This window comes from Thunnus thynnus, chromosome 12, assembly GCF_963924715.1.
Source record: "Thunnus thynnus chromosome 12, fThuThy2.1, whole genome shotgun sequence".
Taxonomy (NCBI): domain Eukaryota; kingdom Metazoa; phylum Chordata; class Actinopteri; order Scombriformes; family Scombridae; genus Thunnus; species Thunnus thynnus.
The window spans coordinates 11,558,132-11,585,564 of record NC_089528.1 but is presented as its reverse complement, the minus strand read 5'-3'; the positions used below and the strand labels follow the sequence as shown (position 1 = coordinate 11,585,564).

Here is a 27,433-nt window from a genome sequence, read left to right as displayed (position 1 = left end):
GGACAAAAAATGTATACAAATGAAATAGTCTTACGACACATCACAATATGATTTGTATAATTAAACCTGGGTGTTAAACCTTAGGGTTGTTATTCTCAATAATCACAAGGCCATCTTCAAAGACTAACAATTGCTACAAAGTAAAAACAATTTGGATGAATGAAATGGCCTCACAGCAACTATCTAATTCTAATCCTACACACAGATTCTCGCAGTAGCTATTAGCACCACTAGCTAATGTAGTTGCAATGTTATACAGGAATGAATAATCATAACTTCAAAAGCAGATTATTTTAACCTACATTATCTTAAATCAAGGACTATTCTAATGCACAACTCAGAAGGTGATTTTTGCTCCTCAAGACTTAAAAGGGCTATCGTAGTTGAGGACTAGACCTTACTTCCCCTTAGAGTCAACTTGTATGAGAAAATGAAAGAATAATCACATTAATGAAAGCACAGCACAGAGCGGCCAGATGAAAGATCATTACATGGAGTGATGGGTTATCATATTTCAAAATAACTCCATCCAAAGTCAGACTAAAACTGAAACTAAAGCAGAGTATTTTGCAGAAGTCTAAATAAGGTACTTTCCACCACTTAACACTGGACTGTTTGTTAATTCAAACACTTTGGCACTTCGAGGAAAAGTTCTGCTCTGTCTTTCTCTCTCACGACTGCTAGCTTACCAGCAATGGTACATCAAAACCACTGATTCTCCCCTCCACAGACTTACAAAGTTTTGGCTCATCCTTTGTTTTTGTTTTTTGTTTTTTTTTGATATGTTTAGACCTTAGTACCTCAAAATTCGACCTAGCCACTCTGGTGATGGTGACTGCACATAATTATTAGCTACTCAAATATAGACTTTTGCATTAAGATTAGCATTAGAGTGTTGGTGATACACCTATTTTTCCTATGCACATCTTTATTATATTAGCATGTGAAGTTCATACCATTAAACGCAACACTTCTGTTTTTGCTCCCATTTTTCATGAGTTTAAATAAAAGTTCTAAGACTTTTTCTTTACACAAAAAAGACTAAATTCTCTCAAATTTTGTTCACAAATTTGTTTGTGTTAGTGAGCACTTCTCCTTTGCCAAGATAATCCATCCACCTGATAGGTGCGGCATATCAAGATGCTGATTAAACAGCATGATTATCGCACAAGTGCGCATTGGACTGGTCACAATAAAAAACACTCTAAAATGTGCAGTTCTATCTTGATAAAAGACATTTATTAGGCACTGAACTATGGATTTCACATGACTAGGGATACAGATATGCATTTTTTTGGTTCGGGGGCAGAAAACCAGTCAGTATCTGGTGTGACCACCATTTGCCTCATGCATGGAGGATCCATTGTTAAAATGTACAAACTGAAATCGATCTTATGAATAGGGTTAAAACCAGCTTGATGTAGTTCCTTTAATTCCAATTAAATCTTTTAGTCCTGTAATAGGATGTGATGGTCAATGGTGTCACATTGCAGCACTAAGATCTAACAGGACAAGTACAGAAAGAAATCCTTTGTCTGATGCAATTAGGAGGTCATTTATAACTTTCACCAGTGCTGTCACTGTGCTATGATGCACTCTAAATCCTGACTGAAAATCCTCAAATAAACTATTATGTAGAAAGTAACCCAACTGATTGGCAACTGCTTTCTCACGGATCTTAGAGAGAAAGGGAAGGTTAGATATAGGTCTATAGTTGGCTAAAACGCCTGAATCAAGAGTAGACTTTTTAAGAAGAGGTTGAATTGCAGCTACTTCAAAGGACTGTGGTACCCAGCCTGTTACTAAAGACAGATTGATCATATCTAGCGAAGAAGTGCTAACTAAGGGTAAGACTTTCTTAAGCAGCCTACTTGAGATGGGGTCTAAGAGACAGGTTGATGGTTTGAATGAATAAGATCATTGAAGGATCAGGAAGGTTAGCACAAGTCCAAGGAAGGTAAGTCCAGGAAGGTTAGCACAAGTCCAAGTTCAGGAAGGTTGATTGGAGAAAAAAACTGTCTAAATATATATTCGGTTTTACAGCTGTTTCTAAGGTTCCTGTGTTTGAGGGTAAATCGGTGTTGTTTGAGAGTAGTAGGTGATTAAATTGTCTCTAATAGTTTGTCATTAAAGAAGCTCATGAAGTTGTTACCACTGAAAGCTATAGGAATACATGGATCAATAGAGTTATGACTCTTCGTCAGCCTCGGCAAAGTGCTAAAAAGGAACTTGGGCTGTTTTTATTCTCCTCTACTAATGATGAGTAGTAGGCGGCTCTGGCATTACAGGGGGCCTTCTTATATGTTTTAAGACTATCTTGCCAGACTAAGCAAGATTCTTCCAGTTTGGTGGAACACCATATCCTTTCAAATTTCCATGATGTTTGCTTTAATTTGTGGGTTTGGGAGTTATACCATGGAGCTAACCTCTTGTGTTTTATTAACTTCTTTTTTAAAGGGCCGATGGAGTCAAATGTCATTCGCAGTGTGCCTGCAGCACCATCAATTGAGTCTAATAATGAGATAAACACAGTGCTAAGGCTACCATTATCACCGTCCACATGAATATTAAAGTCACCTACTATAATTATGTTTTCAGTGCTAAGGACTAGGTTTGATAAAAACTGAGGAGGACGGTACACTATAACAAACAGAATTGGCCATAACATTCTCCAGGGTGTGAGAGACTAAGAACAAGGCTTTCGAATGAGTTATAATTAAGTTTAGGTCTAGGGTTGATTAATAGGCTTGAGTTGAAAATGGCTGCAACTCCACCTCCTCGGCTGGTGTCTTGAGGAATGTGAGTATTAATATGACTGGGGGAAGTGGATTCACTTCGGCTAACATATTCTTCATGACACAGCCAGGTTTCAGTAAGACAACCCAGCAAACATGCCCATGTGGGCCCACTGTGGGTATGTGTGAGTTTACTGTGGGGAAGTGTGGGCAGGGCAAACCCACACTAATCCCACATGGGCCGCCTGTGGGATAGCCCATGCAGGGCCCACAGCAGTCTTGACCTTTTGGGCCCCCATCATGGTTTTCTGTGGGAAACCCACTGTGGGCTTACCCACAGAAAGCCCACACTAGCTCCCCTTAGGGATAGCCCGTGCAGGGCCCACAGCAGTTTTGCCCTTTGGGGCCACCATGATAGTTTCCCATGGAATACCCACTGTGGGCTTGCCCACAGAATGCCCACACAGACCCCCCTGAGGGTTAGACTGAATAATAATTGTAGCATATTTACACCTATCCTTAGCCAGCAGTTTTACATTTGAGTCAATGTCGTCCACTCTGGTCCCAGGAATACATTTGACCATGGCCGCCAGTGTTGCTAACTTCACCTTTCTCACTATGGAGCTGCCAGAGTTGGTTTCACAGTGTTTTGCTGACTGAGGAGAACTTGTTCAAAACGTGAACTGGTTGGTGGTGAACCATGGGCTTCTGTTTAGGGCTTTGCTTCCTTCAGACAGTCACACAGCCACCCTGGTTTACCAGCTGCTTGGGAACTACCGGAGAAATAGGAGCTATGCTAGGTCGGCCCGCACTGGCTACTGGGGGCTGGCTAACTACAGTAGCTAACAATTGGTTTTCCATGGTATGTGTGCAGCCCTGGATATCTAAGGATATCACAGACCTGTTATTGCTCCATCTTGCATGGCTAACCACCACCTGTCCCTCTAGGAAGTTGAAACGCTGACCACCAGGGACCGCTTTTTAGCATGGACCTGACAAATTGCTTCACCAACTTAAAACAGCCATGCCAGAGCACTCACAGAATCGAGAAGGAGCTTTCAATCTGTCAATCCTTTCCATGTCCAGGCCGGGTGAGGTTTCCCATTTTGAGTCAAATTAAGCTGCAGGCTCCACTGGTGGTGTTGTAAAGATTCACTAATTTTGCCATCACCTGACTTCCTGCCGTCCCTTTTCCTTCTCACTAATTGGTTGGTTGGTTCACACTTCATTATCTTGATTCATTTCACCTGTGCACTCTAGTCCTATTTAAACACATCCCTCCCTGTCATTCATTCTTTCACTTCTACATGGGGCGACGGAATTGGTAAGAAGTTTATTTTGCACCACAATTTATCCTTAGTTCGTTGAAACAATATTTCCTTTGTAAAGATATGAGAATAATTGTGTCGCCCCCCCCCCCCCCTTTGCTTTTCCCCATACACTTCTACAATCCACATTATTAAATAAACATCTTGAGAGTGAATTCAAGTTTTCATGGTTTCCTTCATACGCATCCTGACGGATGCCCATCACGATAGTTTAACTCCTGTGTCCTGACTTATTCATTAAGAACCAGAATGACAAACCAGTCACTCCCACTGAACTGGTGTCCAGAAAATGACACCGCAATGGGACCCCCATACAGCAGTACAAGCACATCTTCCAGCGATACAAAACAAGAACAGGTATGCCACTCTCTACAACACTAATAACAGAAGCCCTGTGTACTCTGCTTACATGTACACTGGTAGGTACACCTCAGGTGGGTTTACTTTGTTTCCTTTTTTTTGTGATCAATTTTTTATTGGCATTTAAACATGATGAATGGTGGGGTTACAAGTTGGTAGATAACAAATAAAGTAGATGAATATTTACCTTGTTTTGTGTTAGTTATTTAGAATATAAATATAATATAATGTACACTTTCTCATCGCTCATTATTCATTGTTCATGTGACCTCTGTTTGTTTGTGATTGTAAGTGGTGCAAGTGTGTGTGGACATTGGAGTATGCATAAGTGGAAAATGTGCAAAGATGACTGTTAAGAAAGAGGGATAGGCATGAAATGTCTGACTTCTGATTCTCTCCTGCCCTCTTGTGTCTCCAATCTGAACTGCAGCTTGATGGTTACTGTGAGGCAGAGATGACCACTGAAGGAAATGTAAGTGGACCAACGGTGAGTGGGCACACCAGCAGGCTGTAAATGAGGACTATTCAAACTCAGGTTACCAGAAGGGACATGTGTACCCCCATTGCCACAACTTTGATAAGAACCAGGCTGCTTCCACCTTCACCCTCACCAACAGCACACCACAGAAAGGACCAGATAACAAACAATGGTAATAGCAGGTTGAGAAGAAAGTAGTGGGAGCATAGTGGCTGCCCATCAAGTCGTGGGTCAGCTGAATACTGAGCTTACAAATAAGTGTCAGAATTTCTTTTTTATAAATCTGTCATAATACATTATTACCACCTGATGTTGTGTTAACTCCTGTTGTTGTTTCTAAACGATAATCTACCAATTATTGTGGTAATGGGTCTATAACAAAATGGTAATATGTTGTAGTTAATAAGTATTTATTTGACAGCAATTCATTTACTTGTTACTTATTGTCATGTAGTATTTCAGTAATTGCAGCAGTATTACAATGGCCAGAAAACAATAAGAATAGTGTTGTTTTTAAATGTTACAAAACCATAATTCAGTCATTGGGGAAGTGCCAGTGTTGTAATGGAATGGTGAAATTCAGTATTTTCCTCATTATTACCCAGAAATATATGACTACTTTGAGGAAAGGAAAGGATATTGGGGCTGTAAAATGATGAATTGCCCGTTTATATTTAAGGTATTATATTTACACTTGTTTTGGCTACTTCTGCTGGTGGCTTGTGTAATCTATGTCTCCATTCTTTTTTTTCAGGCAGATAGGTTTCATCTGTGCAGTTACCTGTCTAGCTCACCTGAGGCCTGTCTGCTGTTTGCTATAAATGGGGTCAGCCTGGCTTTAGGGGGTAGAGCAGTTTATCCAGTGGCAGCTATCAGGCAGCCCAGGTTAATGGTTTTAGGTGCTCTCCCTAAACATTGAGCTTAACTCCATCCTTTATGTTGCCGTCAGTGTGACTGCCCGTAACACCATATAACACAACATACATCAACTTAAATGCTTTTTGTGGATCAGACAGTGAGAGCAAATAAACAAGACTAAAATGTTGTTGAGTCATGACAAATGAATGTGTGAAAAGTAAATAAATAAACCAGCATAAACAACAGAGGGAATGAAGGAAAATAATCAAATAGCAGACAAATTGGAAAAAAGAAAGGGAAAAATATTATATCTAATAAAGTAAAATTATAGTCTATGACAGATTAAGATCTCATCTAATATAAGGACAGAACTCATAGATTCACCCACACCTTACATTCAGGATACATTATAACATGGTTGATTAGAACTTCCCTCTACACGATCACACTGTCACGACCTCTGTAGTGGCCATGCATAGACTGTAGGCAGCAGCGGGGAAGTTAATTGATCATGACTATATGACGTTGATCATGACAGGGCTATAAGAACTCCTGTGGATCTTTCTCCTGCAGCTCAGCTCCTCTCTCATTCACACAACTCCCGCTCACCCACACATCACCAACACGCATCCATACAGTAACATAACATTGTACCCCTAGACATGTTCTTTTCTACCTTTATTTGATTGTGTTGTGTTGATTTTATAAATTACCCCTTTATTTAAAAAGCTTTGTTGTCTGTCTCCCTTCTTTTATGTTGCAGTTCTTCAAACTGGCCATAACAACACCATACATACAGGACACTGTGGTGAGCTAGCCCAGAAAAACAGAGTCAAACACATACACTAATGGTGGACAGATATGCTGACACAGGCAGAGCTAAACTAAGGTATCGAATAACACAGCACACGGACTAAAATGACAAAAACTCACACCAACATCAGACACAGAAGGGAAGACATAAACTACACCATTTAAGAATATTATTACAGAATTACATGTCAACAACTGTTACGACCCATGACCAAGGCTGTAACAAAAGAGGGAGACGAGAAGTTAAATTTTAAACAAAAATAGTTTTATTAACTAAATTACAAACAAAAGAGGAGTGTGAGATGGGTCCAAGTCAATTATCAGTAGTGCAGGAATGTTGTCAGGAGTGAAATGTGGTGAGTGCTGTGTTGTATGAATCCAAAATCAGGCCCCAAGAATGGCCCCACATCAGGAGAGGAAGTAGCCCTTTTAACCACTGACACCTGCACACTGATGCATCATCCATTAGGTGTGCAAGTCCAGCCTCCTGGCAACCAGAAAACCAAGCAGAAGGCCTAGCAGACCATAACACCCTCCCCCATAAAACAGGGAGAGGGTGCTTACGCATAAACAAACAGGCCTAAACGAATAGACATCCAATATGGAAAAATCATTGAATTACAATATGCAACGATTAAAACTATTCAAACAGTCTACACCACCCACACTGCACTCACGCCTTCAGCACCCTGGGCTCTGGGGAAGCCTACAAGTTGAAGACAATAAGGAGAATGGTACAAACAGACAATGGTTTTCGCAATGATGGCTTTTCCATGCGAATCCCTAATGGCACTAAAATTTCAGAAAAAGGTAGTCCAACAATCCTCAACCCTCAGGTCAAGGCTTTTCAAACGCTCATCGCTCAAACCAACCAAAACTGCTGAAATAAAGACTCTAAATGGCGTAAGTGTCTAATTCAGTCAAATCAAAACCCCTAAAATGCAGTAAACACCATATCTAATCTTGAGTTTTCATTGAACACCATTGACATTTTGATGTGGCGAATTTCAATGTTTCACCATGACACAGGAAGTTGTAACTTGAATGTACATCATTCAACTGCCCCAAATTTCTCATGCTTGATAAAGGTCCCGACCTTGAACTGTGTGTCAATATTGAGTCATAGTCATAGCACCACCTACTGGCAACAGGATGTTACAGGTGCTGTACTCTTATGATCTCTGCCTAGCAGGTTGAACAGATCCACCTCAAATTTGGTCAGAAAAGCTTTATGACCTTGATGATGCTATGTTGTGAAGTTTGTGAGTTTTCATTGAATGACGTTGCCGTGGTGATGTGGCGAATTTTGATGTCTCGCCATTGCAAAACAAACTGTTGTAACTAACCAAATTTCACATTTGATAAGACTCCCGGTGTGAAGACATGTACACGCAAATATTGAATCATAGTAACAGCGCCACCTACTGGAAGAAGTTACTGAAGTTATAGGCCCCATATTTTTACTAGCTACTCCTAGCAGGTTGATCAGATCCACCTAAAATTTGGTCAGCTATGTTGTAAGACCTTTATGATGCTAAATAGTGAAGCTTTTCCTCTAAAGCTGTTGCTATGGCAACGCATTGTTCACTATGAAACAGGAAACTGTTTTTTAGGGGCTTAGGATGCTTGAACTAATAAAACTTGGCACACACATCAGAAGTGTCGAAACTTGATATCTTATATGGGTTTTGGGCATGGCTGTAGCAAAATAGCTCGAGGGTGCCCCCTAGAAAATTTCAAAGTCAAAGCCCTTACCTTTAAATTTGAGGTAGATGAACAAAATTTGGTAGGCATATGTATCATGTCCAGAAGCACAAAAAAGCCTCTTGGAGTCATACCCTAAGTCCAACAGGATGTCACCCATTTTGAATTTACTTTGCAATTTTTGCACTGTTTTTGCCATTTGCAGCCGTTTTAACAAACTCCTCCTAGAGATTTGACCTGACTGACTTCAAATTTTTTCGATGTCATCTTAAGACATTTGTGATGAAAATTTATCAAAATCTTGACTTTTCACAGAACACCCTTGACATGGCATGCCAATAAAGTTGCATGTTTCTCCATAAAACAGGAAGTTGTTGTAACTCCACTGGACTTTGTCCAATCTGCCCCAAATTTCTTATGCTTCATTGAAGTTCAGGCCAGAACATCTCTACATGTCAATACTGAGTCATAGCCATAGCACCACCTATTGACAACAGGAAGTCCGAGGCCATTTTGGAACAAAATTACTTTGATGTTCATGAAATTTGGTTGGATCAATGCTGTCATCCCTCTAACTGGAATTTTTTTTTTTTTTTTGGGGGGGGGGGGGGGGGGGATTTTTTCACTCAACAGGAAGTCAGCCATTTCAGATTTTGTGCATTAATTTTCATTTTACAATCACATGCTTGGGGCATTTAGGATGCACAAAAACTCACGAAACTGTGCAAGCATCTTTGAACTAGTATTGAAATTTGATATTGCATATAGGCTTTGTCATGGCATGTTGGCTCTATAGCACCCCCTAATTACTATTAGCATTTTTGAGGTGCTAGGAATGCTGGAAAACTCATGAAACCTTGCACATGCATCAAAACTGGCGTGATTTGACAATTAATATGGGTCTTGGGCTTGGATGTTGCAAATTGGCTCAATAGCACCCCCTGCAAAATTTCAAAGTCAAGGCCCCCACCTTTAAATTCAACGTAGATGAATGAAATTTGGCAGGAACATGTATCATGTCCAGACTTACATAAAGCTTCTCAGAGCCATACCCTATGTCTTATAGAAAGTCAGTCATTTTGAATTTACCGTGCAATTTTTATGCAGTGTTTGCAATTTGTTGGTGTTGTACTTTAACAAACTCCTCCTAGAGAATTATTCCGAACAACTTAAAATTTCGTCAGTGTCATTTTAACATATTTATGATGACATTTTATCAAAATCTTCCGCTTTCATGGAATTCACTTGACTGGCATACTGGTAAATTTGTATGTTTCTCCATGACACAGGAAGTTGTTGTAACTCTTCTGGACTTTATCCAATCTGCCCCAAATTTCATATGCTTGAGTGGAGACCAGGCCTGAACACATCTACCTGTCAATATTGAGTCATAGTCATAGTCATAGCACCATCTATCGACAACAGGAAGTCATCCTTGAATGACAAACATCATCTGATTTCCATGGAATTTACATGGTGTGGTCTACACATGATATACAGTAACATGTCATATAACTAGTGGGTGTTGTCTAGCACCATTTAGTGGACACAATGTGGTATTTAACTCCTTTTTGCAACATCCACTATTCATGACAATGCATATGCATGTCAGGTGACCTCGACTCAATGTATTTCTGCATTAATGACCCAATTATGTAACCTGTCTAGTGGCAATGGCAAGAAAGCCTCATGTTACAAACTTCCTTTGATTACATGAAATTTAAAGTGTGGTCAACATTTCATATGCAGCAACATAATGTACATTTAGTGCGTGTTTTCTGGCACCACATAGTGGACACAGGAAATGATAGTTATGTGATGTCCAATATTCAGGAAAATGTATATCTGTGTCTTTTGCCTTTTGGTACATGTGTTGCTGCATCATGTTGCTCTGCAATAACAGCACTTCGACTTGCACTAAGGTGCAAGAGCCTGCTCATCACTGCTTGCAGCTGTAATTACATGTTTGAATAGTACTGTATTTTACACAATATGAAGTTAATATCATCCTAACTTTTTTTATAGAGGTAACTTTGTGGACTAAGTGAATTTATTGAATAAATATCTGTTGCTGCCAGTAAATTCAGAGGAAATGGAGGCTTTGTGATGTTTTTAATCATTTTTAACCAGCAGCATATGTTCTTAAATTACAAATCACCAGAGAAAGAGAATCCATCAAGAGTTACTGTTTCAAAGAATCAAATCTTTTTTCTCCTCCTCCTCTCTTCATTTATCTACCAGTTGACAATTATAGTGATCAGTCCTTCTCTTATATATCTTCACTGTGCTTGAAGCAGTAAAATAGAGACACATAACACCCTCTTCCAACAGGCAAGAGAGAGAGAGAGAGAGAATTTTTCTGTCCATGTGTTGACAACCTGTGACAGGCAGACAGACATACCTTTGGGTGATGGACCCAGCAGAAGGTTAGAATGAATAATTGATCCCAAGAAATCGAATCCTGACATTAGCTTTCACACAATGGCTTTTATGGTTATTGTTGAATGAGAATTACACATGCACATTTAAATACCATATGGTATTAGAATTACACTGTCATTAAACCTGTTCACCTTCCAAACTGATTTTAGGATGCAGTTTTGGAAAAGCGCTGGCTGACAATTCATGTTCATAGGGCTTGTTGGCAGAATAATTTATTTGGACAACATGTCGCCTAATAGATTATATCCATAAATCTTCATCTTGTGTTCTGAGTAAAACAGAATGTGAACAGTATTGGCTACTAAATTGTGCTGTAAATCAGCCTGTGGGAGTTGCATGCATGGCTGGATTATCAATCAGGCAAAGAGGGCAACTGCCCCAGGGCCCCAAGTCCTACAAGGGCCCCAAAAAGCCTAGGTACACTCCATGTCAAGATGCAACATGTTAGAAAATTAACAACAGCAAAATATAGCAAAATATGAACTAAGGCAGGCTCTGCATTTTTACACAAAGGAATAGTTCAACATTTTGGAAAATATATGAGAGAGAGACAGTTCAATTATATATGATACCACTCTCGGCTGGGGGGGAGAGGTAAAGATATTCTCATCTAATTTTTGGCAAGAAAGCAAATAAGTATTTCCCAAAATGTCAAACTATACCTTTTATCTTGTGGCCTTGTCTTAATGAGGGGCCTTGTGTCACTTTTTATTGTTTTAATTTGCACAGTAACATGGTGCACATTCCTAAATAAAGTTGTGTAGAATAAAACTGTGCCACAGAAACTTTATTGAGACTTAGCTTTCCAGCATGGGAGTACTGGTTGGTCTCAGTGTACTCTGTAGGCTACTTGATGGAAGGTGACAGGTACATAAGGGTGGGGTGGGGGTTCAAACAACAACTTTTTGCCGCCCTAAAGGCTTAATTTGGCCATGGTTACATGTTTTACTCAGTCTGAAACACATATATATTAGACATTAATTTTAGTGGCATAAATATGGTAGAATCTGGACTCTGTTACACATACATGTCCTGCCAATGTTGATTTATTTCACATAAAAACAAAAATATTGCCTAAACCTGTAGGCTATTTCGCACAATGTCCTGATGGCTATACACATTTGGCTTCATATTTCCTACAAACAGAAAGGATAGTGCATGTAATATGTGAGAAGTGTTTCAGGGACATGAAGTACAGCTGTGACAGGATAATAGGCTATCATCGAAAACATGGGCGAGTGATCCATCTTCAGATCTGCATGCAGCTATAGAAAGGACGCATATGTCCTTGTTTATAGACCTGTAGCCTGCGCGGTGATCCCCTAAACTCTGTCGTCACTACCCAGTCACGACTGGTGCGCGTAACGTGTAGATACCATGATCTTTTTCTTCCTCCTCCTCTTCCTCCCCCTCTTCCTCATCTATCATCTGCACTAGGGGTTTCCCTTCGCATGTATCGGCCATGCAATAAAAACAGTGATCCGTGTGCAGTGCGGTCTTCCAGCCCCTTCACCACCACCTGGAGTATTATCCTATGTGAGCCACCATGCAGGCAGCGGGCACCGGAGCAGCTGATACCGACGCTACTGTAAACAGTAGCAGCAGCAGCAGCAGCGGCAGCACCGCAGACGTCGACGACGGCGACGGGGCAGGGGAGAGGATGGAGAGGACGGTGCCAAGCGAGCTGCAGGACAGGACGAACAACCAGCAGCAGCAAACGCCCTTAACGCCGTCCGGGGTGCTCGGTGAGTGTCACGGAGAAAAATGGTAAAATATGTGTCCTGCCTGCGTGCGTACGGTGGAGATCAGAGGAAGCTGGGTGCTTGTGTTCATTCAGGAAAAAAATGGGATGAGAGAAAATTGGATTAGGCTACTGTGCTTGGGCAATATGGTGCAGTCACTGATGCTTGATATACTTCTGTGAATGACTCACAGGAGACTAGAGGGGTCAATCGTTTGTAATTGGGTTTTGATTTCGGTGAGTCTTCCCTTTTCCCGCTACATAGTGCGCATTCCGATTCAGACAGGCCCGGGAAGAGTCAGGCTTTGTGGTCTACAGGTGCATACAGGAGTCTTATGCAGCGGAGGTGTATGTCCGGACGGGCTGTGCTACACTACACTTTGAAGAGAGTGAAGACTGTGTTGCAGGCTCAGATGTCAGCTGTGTCCGTTTCGTCTCAGGTGTTGAAGACTTGAAGATTGTATAGTAGAAACATTTCAGTGGTGAGTGAGTAGATGACTGTCGTAATGGTCATTGTTGGAATTGCATTGTGATGGCCATGAAGTGCAAATCGGATATGTTAATATCTTTATTTGATTTATCGGGAGGTAAATGTTATTGTGATTTGTGGGCCCCCTGGGAATAGTTCATTGAAGGACTGAGACGATCCATATTCTAGGGCCACTGTCCAGCTCTGGTCCTAGTTCATGCCCATTCAGCTCTTATGGCAGAGGTGATAGATTTGACCATATAACCTTTACAATCTTAGCCTAAACAACATCTCTGCAGTTACTGCTTTGATTTGCATCCTGACTTCAAGAGAACTAATGCAAACCACTTGGAGAAAAAAGGACCACATTTATATGAATCAGGGCAGGTGATGTAGGCTGACAACATGAAAATGAGCTAGGTGTATATAGCCGTTAAAATGAAATATTTTACATTTTCTTTAAATGGACCAACACTTATTTTCTCTGCACCACTGTGGTGTGTGCCAGCACTGCCCCTGGCAGTGATAACCATTTACCATCTGGGACCATTATCAGCTTGTTGGAGGTAAGCTCACTGCCTGAAGATTGGAGTTTCATGTCCTCTTTTTCTGTTTTACAGTTTTACTCCGGCGATAGTCGACCTCTAGAGTATGAATAATAATTGTGCTGATGACATCACCACCAGCTTGGTCTATGAGACCATGACAGATTACTACACCTTCTCTCTTTTACAAAGTCTGTAACAACCACACAGAAGTTAGAACTGTTAATATAATATTCAACAGAGTTGACAAGTAATTTCAGCTGTGGTTAAAGAGCTGTGGAAGGAGTTTTCTGCAGTTATTTATGGTTCTCTTGATGAGTGTGCTCATGAAGTTGTAGTGCGCAGTTACTCCACAGTATGAGTTTATGTTTACAGCATGCACTGCATTTTACTCCCAGGACGCACATTTAGGTCAGAATGTGACGGTCTGAGTGATATGGATGGATAGAGTTCATGGTCTGCACCTTATCCAGGCTGTCTGCCTGCTTTTTGTCCATTGACTACTGGGAAAGGAACCAGACCCCAACCTGTAGTCCCATAACTCTGAAACATATCATGTACAAAAAAGTAAAGATTACTTAAAAATGTATGTTTAAATTGTTAATGAAGACACACATAAAATCACACTAACTATTTGCTACATTGGTTGGGGTGCAAGGCATAGTGTGATGTACCCAGTGTGCCTCTGCCAAGCTTAAGGCCTCAAGTGTTTAATTTTGGACTGCACTAGGTTAAGGGAACAGAAAAGACAGGACAGGAAAGGTGCTGGGTGACGCTGACAAATATACATATTACTGTATCAATATTTATCATTTTCTCTATATTGATATATTCCATATATCCAAAAAGAAACATTTATTTATATGTTTATTCATTAAAAAAATAGTATGATTGTTGTCAAGCTGATGTTATAGCCTACATATTAGACTGCACAATTCTGGTATTAAGTCTTACTTACACATAGCTTTGTAATATTTTATTATTAAATTTGACAAGAACATTTGGTATCATGATTATAATATTTTAATTAAAAATCCCATGATAGGATTATAATGACGATGAATGATAATTATGTCGCCTAGCCCGTGTGAGCGAGATATATAGAGCTCATCACAACTATTCTCACAAAAGGAAGGATAAAACATATATTTAGTATGTAGATCTTCAATCTACATGAGCTCTACTGCAGTCTGACTTAAAACAATCTCATTATACAAGATTTATATGAGATAATGTTGCTCTGAGTAGATAAATTGCTGCTGCCTGGAATAGAGATTTCCATGTCAGATGTGCCTACATATCTGATGGAAGGTCCTGCCAATATGAGCAATGATGTCACTGACAATCAGAGAGAGATTGACTCTACTCTGAAATATACATGCAGGATAATGAAAAAAGCTTCCAGTCGGTGATGTGGCTTGGATTACATCATTATGTCACACACACATGCACACACACATCATTATTATTGTTTATATTATTTCTCATATCTCTCAAACATAATACTACAACAGAGAGATTGCAGCACTGCTTTCCATCAATGGGATACACAAGACATGGAAGGAAGTAGGTAACTTTAGACCACATGTACTGCAGAATAGGAAATCCTGATCACAGAGATGTACTGAGTGAGCGTCATAGTATGATTCAGTGAACAATGCAGAGATCGGTCAGTCACTAGGGGTTATAGCGCTTGCGTGAGACAGACAATGTGACTTGAGAGGGTGACTATAAAGAAAAAGAAGCAACGAAAATGATGACTTCCGAACTTAGACTGTGTTGTGATCATTTACAAGCATGACGGAGGCCTGTTACGTTGCCTACATTTAGTGGTTTTAGAGATAGACTTGAAAAGCGAGTTTGTTTGTGGCTATTTCTGAGACACACCAGCCAGTTTACAGATCATCTGTTTTGTTTACAGATCATAGCATTTGCTCCATATTGCTCTGCGAGACAAAGTCTGCAGCACAGTCAACCTTCACAGTGGCTGAACAATTATTTTGGACATTTGTCATTTTGTCATTTCCCCTTAGTCACCATGACAGGGGCAAAATATAAGAAAGGACTTAAAATATGGTGAAGAAATAGTGTCAGTGATGAGCGTCAGAGTTATACTAATGGCAGTGATACTAATGACTAACCTGTCATCTGTGTCCTTCATCATCCAGATGAGAAAATATCACCATCTGTCCGGCCCCCTTTCTCTTTCACACACACACACTCTCTCTAGCCATCTTTCTCTCCTATTCTCTGTAATCATTTTCAAACTTTATTAACCCCAATTTGTCTCGGTCTCACCTTCTCCTCATGATGCCCCTTCTTCCTTTTAGATAAATTGTTTGGGAAGCGGCTTCTGCAGGCCAGACACTACATAATGTCTCGCAAATCCTGGCTAAAGATGGTGCCCACTGAAAACTGTGATATCCTGATGACATTCCCAGGTATGCTCCATCATGTCCTCTCTGTCCATGCTGCAATGAATCCTTCACAGAGAACAGTCTATCCTCATTAAATGTCTTTGGTGGTCAGCCAGCCACTCAGATGTATGACTAGGACTTAAAAATGGCCACTGGGGACAATTAGATCTTATCCATTAACAGTACCTGTACCTACAAGCCAGCCCGTTCTGCAATGTCCTTTAAGGAAGATGAAGCAGTGGGTAAAACATACGACAAGATGCATTTTATCAATCTCAATTAGCAGTTTGATTCAGACAGATACACTACAAAACATACCCTGTTTCACTTTTCATCAATTTATTTTGACTGTATTACTTATACTACTTTGTATATTTCATTTTTTAATAAATTGTATAATAGTTGTGCACTTGAATGTCTGCTTGCCATTTTTTCCTAGAATTCTGCTTTCAGAGCTAATAAAACCAATAATAATCGAAATAGATACATTTATGTAGTCTTACATTTACAATCGGCCCTTTGAGGGCAACCAACATGCTGATGTGGCCCAGGGTGAAACTGAGTTTGACCCACCTGCGATTGATGGACAAAGTTAGCAACAAGCTGGTGAACATAGTGGAGCTTTTAGCAGCTAAAATTCCCACAGGACTTGGTGGAGACCAAAAACAGAGCACTGGTCCCAGGTGGCCAAAAAAACTGTGCGCTTAACATCCCTATCTGGTTCATTTAAATCACAGTATCTGGCACAGTGTTAAATGACAGTGAATGATTATAGTTGAGCATCTACTAATTTGACAACAGTATCTCGACCACAACTTATTTGATAATTTAGTTGATTTGTTTGACCAGTGAATCCTGCAGATCTACTTTAAAGCTTTGTTAGTTTTGTCAAATTGCTTTAAAAAAAAACATGGAAGTATTGATTGCCAGGCCTCTTAAATAGCTCAGTTATGTTGCTAATTAACATTCAGCCTTGGAGCTACGTATACTGCTGTGTAGAAATGTAAATCACTCCTGATTAAAGTTATTCATGCTGGATTGATTCAAAGTCTCTGTAATTTCACTGTTTTCAGTTTTAGGTGTAATAAGCTCTTGTCAGTGTGATGATTAAAATGGGGCCACAAAAATGGCTTAATTGAGACACATTGTGCTGCATACAGTCTGCTGAAATCTGATTAGAATCAGTCATCCGCTCAACCTGGGGGGGGGGGGGACATTTGTGATGTATGTAGACAGGGATTAATTAGAGTGTCTTTTTACTATCATCACCATCCTGCTGCTTCTTGGCCCTTCAGTCAGGGCTGTGAGGGATGGGTTTGGTTCAGCCTCTTTATGCAGTAAACTCATCATTTCCTGCCTGCTGTGGGGACTTAAACTGAATGTATTTTGTTTGACATATTTATTGTTACTGAAAAAGCAAGCGTCTATAAATGAATGAAAAGTGTGCTTCAGTATATCAAATTTCCTCCCTCCAGACTCAATAGATGACCACACTCTGCTGTGGCTCCTGAATCAGATTCGTGTTGGAATCCCACAAGTCAGTATTCAGGTCCGACAGCATAAACACACCCAGGCACATGCCTTCTTCATCACGACGACGTTTGAGAAGTAAGACTCTGAAACTCTGTGTGTGTGTGCATGCATTTGTGGGCATTTGTGCTTTTGTCTTAGTTGAGATGTACACTTCCAAAGTGGAGACATTTTGGCTGGTCCTTACTTCTCAATGAGGCTGATGAGTGTTAGTTTTGGCTTTAGGATTTAGATTAGAATAATAGTTAGGTGTTGTTGTGATTTAAATATGATTCCTTATAGTTATTGGTAACATTTTACTCTCTTATTTAACTGCAGAAATACAGGAGGGCAGCAACATTTATAGAATTTATTTCAAAATGAGGGAGCAGTAAATGCATCATGTTAATAAGGGTCCTCACTATGGATGCTGTACAAACATGAGCATGTGTGTGTTTGTGTGACACTGAGAGTCATCGCCCAGTTGTGCAGTTGTGCGTGTTACAGTTTGTTGTGTGCTTCCCTTAATACACTTAATCTATCAAACATCTGCAGTCCAGCCTCTGCACAGTGTTCGGTTGGGTTTAATCCTGCTGTTCATTTACCCTCTCTCCTCACGCTTAGCTTGCTGCGGGGAGCGGAGCAGATGAGTATGCACAAGGCTGTCAAGCCGCAGTTCGGCGGCGGGATGCGGCGCTTTTCCTGCGAAGAGGACAACATCTATGAGAACATAGAGAGCGAGCTCTGCTTTTTTACTTCACAGGTTAGAGGTCAAAACTGCGGTTGCTCTGCGTTGCTGTGAATCTTTTGGGAATATTACACAGATCATTATTTTGGGATGTTATGAAAGACTCAGTATGTCTTTTTTCAGTTATATTCCAATTAAAAATGTGTTTCTCTCATTAATTATCTTTTTGTCTCCCCATACCTGTAATTGTTTTTAGGAGCGTCAAAGCATCATAAAGTATTGGCTGGACAATCTGAGAGCCAAACAGGGGGAGGTGCTTCACAACATTCACTTCCTGGAGGGACAGCCAATCAGTATGCTCATTTAAAAGTTTCACTATTAAACGTAGCTTTCCCATTAAGCTATTAAAAGTATTTTTTCTTCAAAGGCCTTTAAAGTTTTGTCAAACATGGACAACATGTCACCTGAGATACTATGTGTATGTTTTGTGATGTGTCCTCTCTAGTTCCAGAGCTGGTGGCTCGAGGGGTGATCCATCAAATGTTTCCTCTCCATGAGCAGAGGATCCTCAATCAGCTGATGACATCTTGGGTACAGGCTGTATGTGAGAGGCAGCCACTGGGTAGGCAGTGTCAGAATGTTATTTCTGCTGTTTAAACCCAGGCACATTAATTTATACTTAAAAATGAATGATCTGTCTGTTAATGTAATCTGCATAATGTCAGTCGTTTAAACCATGAAGATTCTTCTTCTTAAGGCCTCAATATTGTCTGTTTACACTCTGTTCATCTCTTTCGTAGATGATATCTGTGACTACTTTGGAGTGAAGATCGCCATGTATTTTGCCTGGCTTGGTTTCTACACCAACTCCATGCTTTACCCTGCTGTCATCGGCTTTCTGCTCTGGATACTAGCAGAAGCCGACCAGGTACATGAAATCTATTCTATAACAACATTACTGATGATGCTTTCTTATATTGTTTTACCTTTCATCTACATATTAGTTTATGTCAGAAATATCATGAGATCTTGATTTCTATTTGTTGTCTGATATCATACATGTCTTATTATTTCCTTGCTTATTGCTTTTTTTTTAAATGTCATATTAAATTTGTAATAAAAATGTGATCATAAAAAAAAGGAAGGAAGGATTGCGACAGGTGGGAGCTGCTCACAAGTAGTTTATGAAGCAACTGCAGCTATTTCAGAAGTTATATCAGTATCTTTGATTCTCTTATGCTCCTGTTCAGACCAGTCAAGATATCTGCTGTGTGGTGTTTGCCCTCTTCAACGTTGTGTGGGCGACTTTGTTTCTGGAGCGCTGGAAGAGGCGAGAGGCAGAGCTGGCCTACAGGTGGGGCACCCTGGACACTCCTGCTGAGTCCTTGGAGGAGCCCAGGCCACAGTTCAGGGTGAGGATTGCTGGTGAAGCCGAGCATGCATTGATGAAAAAGAACAACTATCAGTTTTGTGGTGAATGAAAGCTGTGAAAAATGCTTGTGAAGTTGATTTTTTATTCACTTAGTTACTGTACTGACATTGACAACATTTGTTTTCAGTCGCTTGTTAGTAGACCTCTCTAGACAGGCTTTATGAATCATACTGTAAATTCTTTCACTTAAATTCACCAATTCAGGTAATGTAATGTTACAGTATCATTGTCTGTTTGCGTGGTTTACTGCTGTGAGCACTTGCGCAACTCTGCAGAGACTGGCACACAATACAAGGAAATGTGATCTCTGTTTTTACAAGATGGGTGTGTCCTCAAACCCCACTTTCTCTCAGAGGAGTGGGCTGGGGGCAGGCAGTGTTTCTCCCCCCACTTCCTGTTGAGACTGATGAATAGAGACCATGGGGGGGAGGGGATGCGGGTGACCCCTTTGAAAAGGAATGTGGGAAAGTGATGCAACAGGCCCGGCTAGCTCAGTCGGTAGAGCATGAGACTCTTAATCTCAGGGTCGTGGGTTCGAGCCCCACGTTGGGCGTCAGCTTTTTTGAGGAGGAACTTCTGTCGATAGCAGCTCAGTTATTGAGAAAAACATTACATAATAATATCAAAAGAATTTAAGTGACGTGTTCAGTGATTCCGAGCTGTAATGTTTCGCGAATTATATTAACAGTTTTATTTTACTTTTGTTCATAAATTCTGTATTCATATTGGTTCATATAAAAAATTGTGAAAACAGAGAAACTTTGATGTAGGTAAAAATGTCCCCTTAAAATATAAATATAAAAATAAAAATATAAACTGTTTTGCAGAGTAAACTGGCACACAATAGCGAAAACATAAGAAATGCATTTGTGCTTGTTTTAAGGGTGTACAGGATTCCTATCACAAAAAAAGTCAATTTAATAATCAATCAAGGAAACAAGTGATTGTCATGGAGCACATTTTGCACAAATATTTGCAATCAGTTTTCCATTAGGATGACAGCAATGAGGAAAACAACACTCTTTCTGTCTCTGTCCTCTTCCTCTGCTGCAGGGCGTAAAGCGCTGCAGTCCCATAACAGGCTGTGAGGAGTTCTACTACCCGCCCTGGAAGAGGGCTTTGTTCAGATGGCTGGTCAGCTTGCCCATCTGCCTCCTCTGTCTCTGTTTCGTCTTTCTCGCTATGCTCCTCTGCCTGGAACTGCAGGTTTGGAACAGATAATACAGCATGCAAGCAGAAATGGAGTTGACATTATATATATATATATATATATATATATATATATATATATATATATATATATACACACATATATATATATACACATATATATGTATGTATATATATATAACATCCATAATTATAGTTTACTCTGAAGATTTGTGAATTATATCATTTTTACAGACAGGTTAAACAAAGCACATTCAGACACACCTCTTCAGTTCAGATTCATGAAAAAGACTTTTAAAAATAGCTGTGGGATTTGAGAGAGCAGACGTGAATGAATAGGATTTATTAAATATTTATTATGCTTCTAATTCACCTTGCAGGAAGTGGTTATGGAGATTCAGGAGCTACCTGGTATCACAAGATTCATTCCTAAGATACTTCTGGCCATTACTGTAACCATATGTGATGAAGTGTATAAGAAGATTGCCTACTGGCTCAATGACATGGGTAAGAGACACAAAATGAACTCTCTGGGCACAATAGTGAATCTCTGTGATATATAACAGAGATAAGTAGTTTATTAGAAATTAAATTAAAATGGAACAAATTTGCCCATGACTGGAATTGAGGGTAATGAGTATATTTTTATGTTGAGCACTGGTGATAAAACCTTTTTCCTACGAGGATTTAAAAGAAAAACATTAGCCTTTTTACTGTCATTCAACTGCACATCAGATGATGCTTCCCTGATAATTATTCTTTCTTCCAGAGAACTACAGACTTCAGAGTGCCTATGAGAATAATCTCATCATCAAGATGGTTTTTGTAAGTCATGCTTCCTCTTCTGTTTGGGTTGTAAACAGACAGTTCATATTGACCGAGCGCGTGTTTGACTTCCTCTAATGTTTTCTGGTTGTTTTACAGTTTGAATTCATCAATTCTTACCTAAGCCTTTTCTACATTGGATTCTACCTCAAGGATATGGAGCGACTTAAGGAGGTAACAGCCACTGTTAGCAGTATCACAAAAATAAGATGAGCCATACGAGAAGATGATACCCCAGCTGCTAGAGGGGTATCAATCTTCTAAAAGATTGTCCTGCAAATAACTCCTGGTAAAACCACAAATTGTAGTTTTTACACTTCAGTTTTTGTATGAATTAAACAAACAAGCTATAACATCATAATTAGTGAGCTTTGAGGTGCTGGTAGGTGGATTTTGCTATCTGCAGACAGAGCCAGGCTAACTGTTTCCCCCTGTTTCCAGTCTTTATGCTAAGCTAAGCTAACTTGGCGCTGGCAGTAGCTTCATAGGCCCTGTTCACACCGGGTGATCCGATCACAAGTGGACAGTTCTGAGTACAGGTGTGAACTCGCCCAAGACACAGTGAGGATGCTTAAAGATCTGATCGCTCAGACCACATTTGGAGGTGGTCTGGCCACATTCTTTTAACAGTGTGAATACATATGTGTCCTGGGCCACATTGAAGGACCATCTACTCAACTGACGTCTGGCAGACTAGGAACGGGAAGTGCTTTGCTGCCTCCCCTCCCGCCGGTTAAAAACAACAATGCATTCGGTCTTTGCAAACAGAAATGATGTAAGTGTTTATTTGCATATAGAGCGGGAAAGTGAGATCCAGTCACATGTGGTCGCATGAGACACATATTAATGCCAGGTGTGAACAGGGCCATATTTAGGCTACTGGAGAGACCGGACCAATCTTCTTATTTAACACTTGGCAAAAAAGTGAAAAGGTGTAACTATTGCTTTAATTTAATGTGGTGTGTCTGACTCTGAAATGCTCTAAATGACTTGAGATCATGTCAGGCAGTGACCTGCAATTTGTAACTTCAGTCAGACTGAATATTTAAAGTCTTCCTCCACTCTAAAATGTGTTTTTTCTTCTTGTTCCTTCAGTTGGATGTTTGAGCTTCACTGTGCAGAATGATGTATCTGCACAGTTTGACACTAGAAAGCTGTTTTCACATTCATCTGCTGAAAGTGGAAAGTTTCTCTGAGCTCACTGAATATCTGATTTTGAAGGAGTGGGCCTATTAGCATGATTTGTTACAACACAACTAGTTTAGAAGCCAATCCTGGTCCAATATTCAATTTACACAAATGTGATGGGGAAACAGTCCAGCAGTTAATTTTTTTTAATGAAATATATTTGCATTTTCATAGAATCTGGAATTTTTAATGAAGGCAAAGGATTAAATGTAATTATAAGGATTTGAACAAGATAGTTGAACTTTTTTGTGTAAAAACTATATTAGACACAAATTATTATTCAAAATAGAGTATTTTATATACATCTTAAAACATGTCTGGAGGGGATTATTAAATCACTTGTGCTTGCTAAACCCTTTTGGGAATGTGCATGTGTTTTCCCCTTTGAACCTCTTACATTCTGCACAGTGACAGATGTTCTCTTGCTTCTCACAGATGCTAGCTACGCTACTGATCTTCCGCCAGTTCCTACAGAACATCAAAGAGGTCCTCCAGCCTTATATCTATGAGCAAAACAAGCTGGGTGTCTTCACACCAAAGGTGCTGTGGGAGCTTCTCCAAGCCATCATGCTCAAGTATGGCCGCCTGGCTCTGGGAAAGGCCCAAGCCTCAATGACATCCTACTCCTTCCTGGGCCCCAGAGGGATCCCTGTCAGTCACACCGCTAACGGGAACCCACAGCCAAAGAGAAGAGGGGATCTGAAAGCTGGATTCAGGCTGACAGAAGAAGAGTGGGACATGAGTGATAGTGTTCTGAAGCAACGAAAAGTCAGCTTTACCGAGAAGGTCGACTACCAGGATGTCACAACAGAAACGCAGGCAGTAGATGACAGCTTCCTTGAGGACAGTCCCACGCTGGTAGAGGAAGGGATGGATCCGTGCAGTATTTTTGACAGTTGTGACGAGGACAGTGATTGTGAATCGCTGACTCAAGTATGTGGTCTTCTGATTGATTTTGATTTGTTAACATGCTTTGCAGCTTTGTGGATCTGACATCTCTCTCTACACTAAATAACCATCAGGCCTTTCAAACTAAAATTGTCATACAATCTTAAGTTTCTTAAACAAAAAAATAAAAAAGTATCTAATTGTGTTTAGTTAATCCCACTTGTTTCCAATTCAGTTAAACTTGTTTCACATGGTTTTATGAATGAAGATACATGTCTTCCAGTTAGTACAACAATCAGGTTGAGATGAAACTACAGTATACACATTGTTGAGTTAAAAATGCATTCAACTCTGCCACTACAATCCATCCAGTGGATCGTAACCTTAACATTACAAGCTCCATAATGCTATTCACTGTGAAGTGATCTTATTTCTAGATTTTCATGTGAAACTACATTGGAAAAAGACAAACATACAACATACATACAACATACAAAGTCAGACACATTAAAATGTTTTTTTTTCTCACATATTCAGTAAGGAAAGTATTGTGAATCTAATGTTGACTTTGGCAGGAGAATGTCACCGTGTCCTCTCCAAAAGAATATGACTCACTCTGTCAGAGAAGAAAGAATGTCGGTGAGAGGAAAGAGGACAAGAAGTCGTGGATTGATCCACCAGAAGAGCCCAAAACTGTCTCTCTGACCCAAGCTGAGATTGAGAGCTGTATGCAGACATATGAGGTGTGACTCTTGATATGGGAGCAAGCAATGCAAAATCTTGCTTAACTTTCATAAAATATCATTTGTATCCTGTTCAGCAATAGATAAAGTGCCTTTCCAAAATACTAATGTTGCTGCATGATGCAGGATACGCTTCAGGACTACCAGGAGATGTTCATTCAGTTTGGCTATGTGGTGCTCTTCTCCTCTGCATTTCCCCTGGCGGCCATGTGTGCTCTTATCAACAACATCATCGAGATCCGCAGTGATGCCCTGAAGCTCTGTACCGGCCTGCAGAGGCCTTTTGGACAGAGGGTGGAGAATATTGGACAATGGCAGGTCAGTGTGTTTTGTTTTTCAAAATGTCAGACAAGCCTTCCAGGCCTACACTATTCATATTGGGGGTATCTGATAATAATGTTAGATGTCTCTCTTTCTTTCTCTCTCTCTCAAAACCAGACTGCAATGGAGGCCATGGGATTGATAGCCATCATAGTTAACTGTTACCTGATTGGTCAGTGCGGTCAGCTGCAGCGTCTGTTCCCCTGGTTGAGTCCTGAGATGACAATCATCTCCATTGTCTTACTGGAGGTATGCACTGCATTCATGTGTGTACAGTAAATGCAGGCTATGAAGAGTTATTTTTATTTAAAGAATATACCGTAGTTTTATCCCCAAAATGACATTTTTTTTCACATCACACAAGAAGTACACATGTGCATGGCCTGCTACTATTTGTTGTTGTGGTTTTGTAAAACATTCATTTTTTGAGCTAAGTTTGTATTAACTAGGTTCACTGATGAACACAAAACCTCACAAGAGTTTTTGGTACGTGTACGAGATGTGATGTTTTGTCTACATAAAAAATACATAACAGGAAACAAAATGTGGTTATGCTTTGATGTAACTGTGTGTTGAGCCTGTCCCTTTGTGGTCTCGGTGGTTTACAGCACTTTGCAATCCTCCTAAAGTACATCATCCATGTTGCCATCCCTGATATCCCTGGATGGGTAGCAGAAGAGATGGCCAAGCTAGAGTACCGACGAAGGGAAGCTTTCAAGGTATAGTTGTATCATAGCTTGAAAGACCTTCGGCCATCGAAAGACTTGCTGCTGGCAATGTGTAATGTCAATCATATTTGTATATACATATCCCTTTGTGTCCCTTGGTCTCTCTGTGTGCATTGTCCAAAAATGTATACCGCTGCAGCCTTTTCTGACTGCACACTGTGATCTGATACAGAGGAAATAAGTGTGTGTTTGACTATGTGTTGTATCACATCAGTGGCGTTTCATCTTGATGGTGTTTTTAGATAAGTCTTGTCATAGAGATAGAAAAACACAACTTTTAGCAAAAGTCGACGTATTTTGTGTAAACAAGTACAAAACAGCTGTTTGTGTGAACTACCCGCTTCATAAGCTGACAACTTCTTTAACAGTGAGGATGCAAAATGAGGGTCAGTCATTCATAGCAAACACTGACATCTCTATATCTTCATTTTAACACGTCTCCCCATTTAGAAGCACGAGCAGCAGGCCCAGCAGCATTTCCAACAGCAGCTCAGACGTCGACGTGAGGAGGAGGAGCTTCAGCGTCAGGCTGAGCTGCAGGCCGAGGCCCGTCAGGAGAGCGAGTATCACAAAGCAGACACCCAGCACCAGCACCACCATGACAAAGCAGGAGGGGGCAAGCCAGGGGACAAGCCTAAAAGACCCAGCTCTCTGCTGGGAAACAACAATGTAATGAAGCTCAAGCAGATCATCCCTCTCCAAGGGAAGTTCTCCTCCGGGACATCACGCTCGCCAGCCCAGTCCCCAACTGGAGGAGAGGCAAAGCTCCCTGGATTTCTGAAGTTCTTGAAGTCGCCTGAGGTGAAAAAAGAGCCAGCAGTGGCAGTTGGAGCAACGCCTGGGTCAACAGTGACCTCTTCAGTTCCCCCTAGTGGCCAGGAGAGGTCTCAGTCCCCCAACAGGACATTCAGTCCTGGGAAGCTGTTCAGTTTCAGCAAGTCGGAGGGTACTGTGGTGTGTGCAAATGGGACACAACCACCCACCCAGGCTGCTAACGCTCCGCCCAATAGGGCTGACTTAAACACAACCCAAGAGGAATTACCCTCTAATGAGTCCGACAAAGGAGAAACAAGACAATTGACTGATTTAGAAAACTCTGGCTCAAAGAGTTAGTAAATGTTCATACCAATGTAATATTACGGATTGAGTGCAATGTATAATTGTTCAGGTAACATTGTGAGACAGCAACATGCCTGTACTGTAGGAAAACATGTTAGTCTCAAGGACCACATGTAAGGTCAGCAAGCGTTAGACTTTCACTCTTGGTGCAACTTACTTTGCACAAAGCATTATACTGTATCTATTAACACTATCTAGCTTCCATGTAAAAAATGTACAGTAAGTGTAACTCCTTGAATGGGGCTTGAATAACCTTTTCCTTAAGGTTTAAATACTGCATGACTGCCTGGTTTTTAACAGCACCAGAACAGCTTATGTCGATGTGAAGGATCTTTTTTCATAAACCAGGATCTGATCATCAATGAGCCCCTTTTATCAGAGAATGCAAATAACAGCTTCCCACTCCAGGTTCCTTTCTCACTTTGATGCCTGCATTGAATGCATGTTGCGTCATGTGCATGCATTACCTGTCCATCACATCTTTTCAGTTGTTAAGCACTTTCAAAGCCATTGTATTCTTCTGCAATAGGTCAGATTATATTCACTGTGACCATGAAAAATATTCTATTTTTCTTAACTTTGATTTTCTATGAATTATTTTACTACATAAATTAGTGAATGTACTTATATGATGCAAATAAACCTCACTTGAATGAACATCCATCAAGAGATCAAGGCATTGGCTGATTTTGTTAACGGTTAATAAATATCACTGGATGATAGACTATCTGGCTGGGTTGACTTGTGTTTTGGAAATGGGACGTGTGAGTAAATTCAAATTTAAAGGCAGATTATGACACTTAAATTCAAAACAGATCATATACACTCTTGTACAGTATATACACACATATGGATGTTGTAGGAAGGAGGGGATTTTCTTCAGTTTCACCAGAAAATATGTTGCCTTTTAATATTAGTTATAGCCTTTACTG

General features: G+C 40.3%; 1 protein-coding gene, 1 long non-coding RNA gene and 1 other non-coding gene across 4 annotated transcripts; all 3 read left to right on the top strand.

The window, feature by feature from the left end:
- Positions 1-3,904: 3,904 nt before the first annotated feature.
- LOC137193403 (uncharacterized) lies at positions 3,905-6,505 on the top strand. 2 transcript variants are annotated; one of them, XR_010930812.1, is made up of 4 exons: positions 3,905-4,059; positions 4,306-4,420; positions 4,854-4,910; positions 5,656-6,505. It is a non-coding gene; the product is annotated as an uncharacterized lncRNA (long non-coding RNA). The 2 variants fall into 2 exon arrangements; XR_010930811.1 differs by having other exon boundaries at positions 4,042-4,059; positions 4,213-4,420.
- A 5,577-nt stretch (positions 6,506-12,082) lies between these two features.
- Positions 12,083-27,381, top strand: ano8a (anoctamin 8a). Its single transcript, XM_067605470.1, has 18 exons — positions 12,083-12,463; positions 15,804-15,914; positions 17,366-17,498; positions 18,024-18,162; positions 18,344-18,440; positions 18,593-18,709; positions 18,888-19,015; positions 19,338-19,499; positions 20,573-20,725; positions 21,070-21,196; positions 21,459-21,514; positions 21,614-21,688; positions 23,138-23,635; positions 24,166-24,333; positions 24,460-24,651; positions 24,772-24,903; positions 25,263-25,373; positions 25,833-27,381. Exons 1-18 carry the CDS (start codon positions 12,265-12,267, stop codon positions 26,493-26,495), a joined length of 3,261 nt encoding a protein of 1,086 aa, XP_067461571.1. The 5' UTR covers positions 12,083-12,264; the 3' UTR covers positions 26,496-27,381.
- trnak-cuu (transfer RNA lysine (anticodon CUU)) lies at positions 20,000-20,072 on the top strand. The gene has a single exon. It is a non-coding gene; the product is annotated as a tRNA-Lys (tRNA).
- Positions 27,382-27,433: the final 52 nt, after the last annotated feature.

Excerpts from the sequence above, each read along its gene's own strand:
- ano8a (XM_067605470.1), top strand. The coding sequence starts at position 12,265 with ATGCAGGCAGCGGGCACCGGAGCAGCTGATACCGACGCTACTGTAAAC. Across the intron at positions 19,500-20,572 it reads AGCCCAGGCCACAGTTCAGG|GGCGTAAAGCGCTGCAGTCC; the intron begins GTGAGGATTGCT and ends CCTCTGCTGCAG. Across the intron at positions 20,726-21,069 it reads TCCTCTGCCTGGAACTGCAG|GAAGTGGTTATGGAGATTCA; the intron begins GTTTGGAACAGA and ends TTCACCTTGCAG.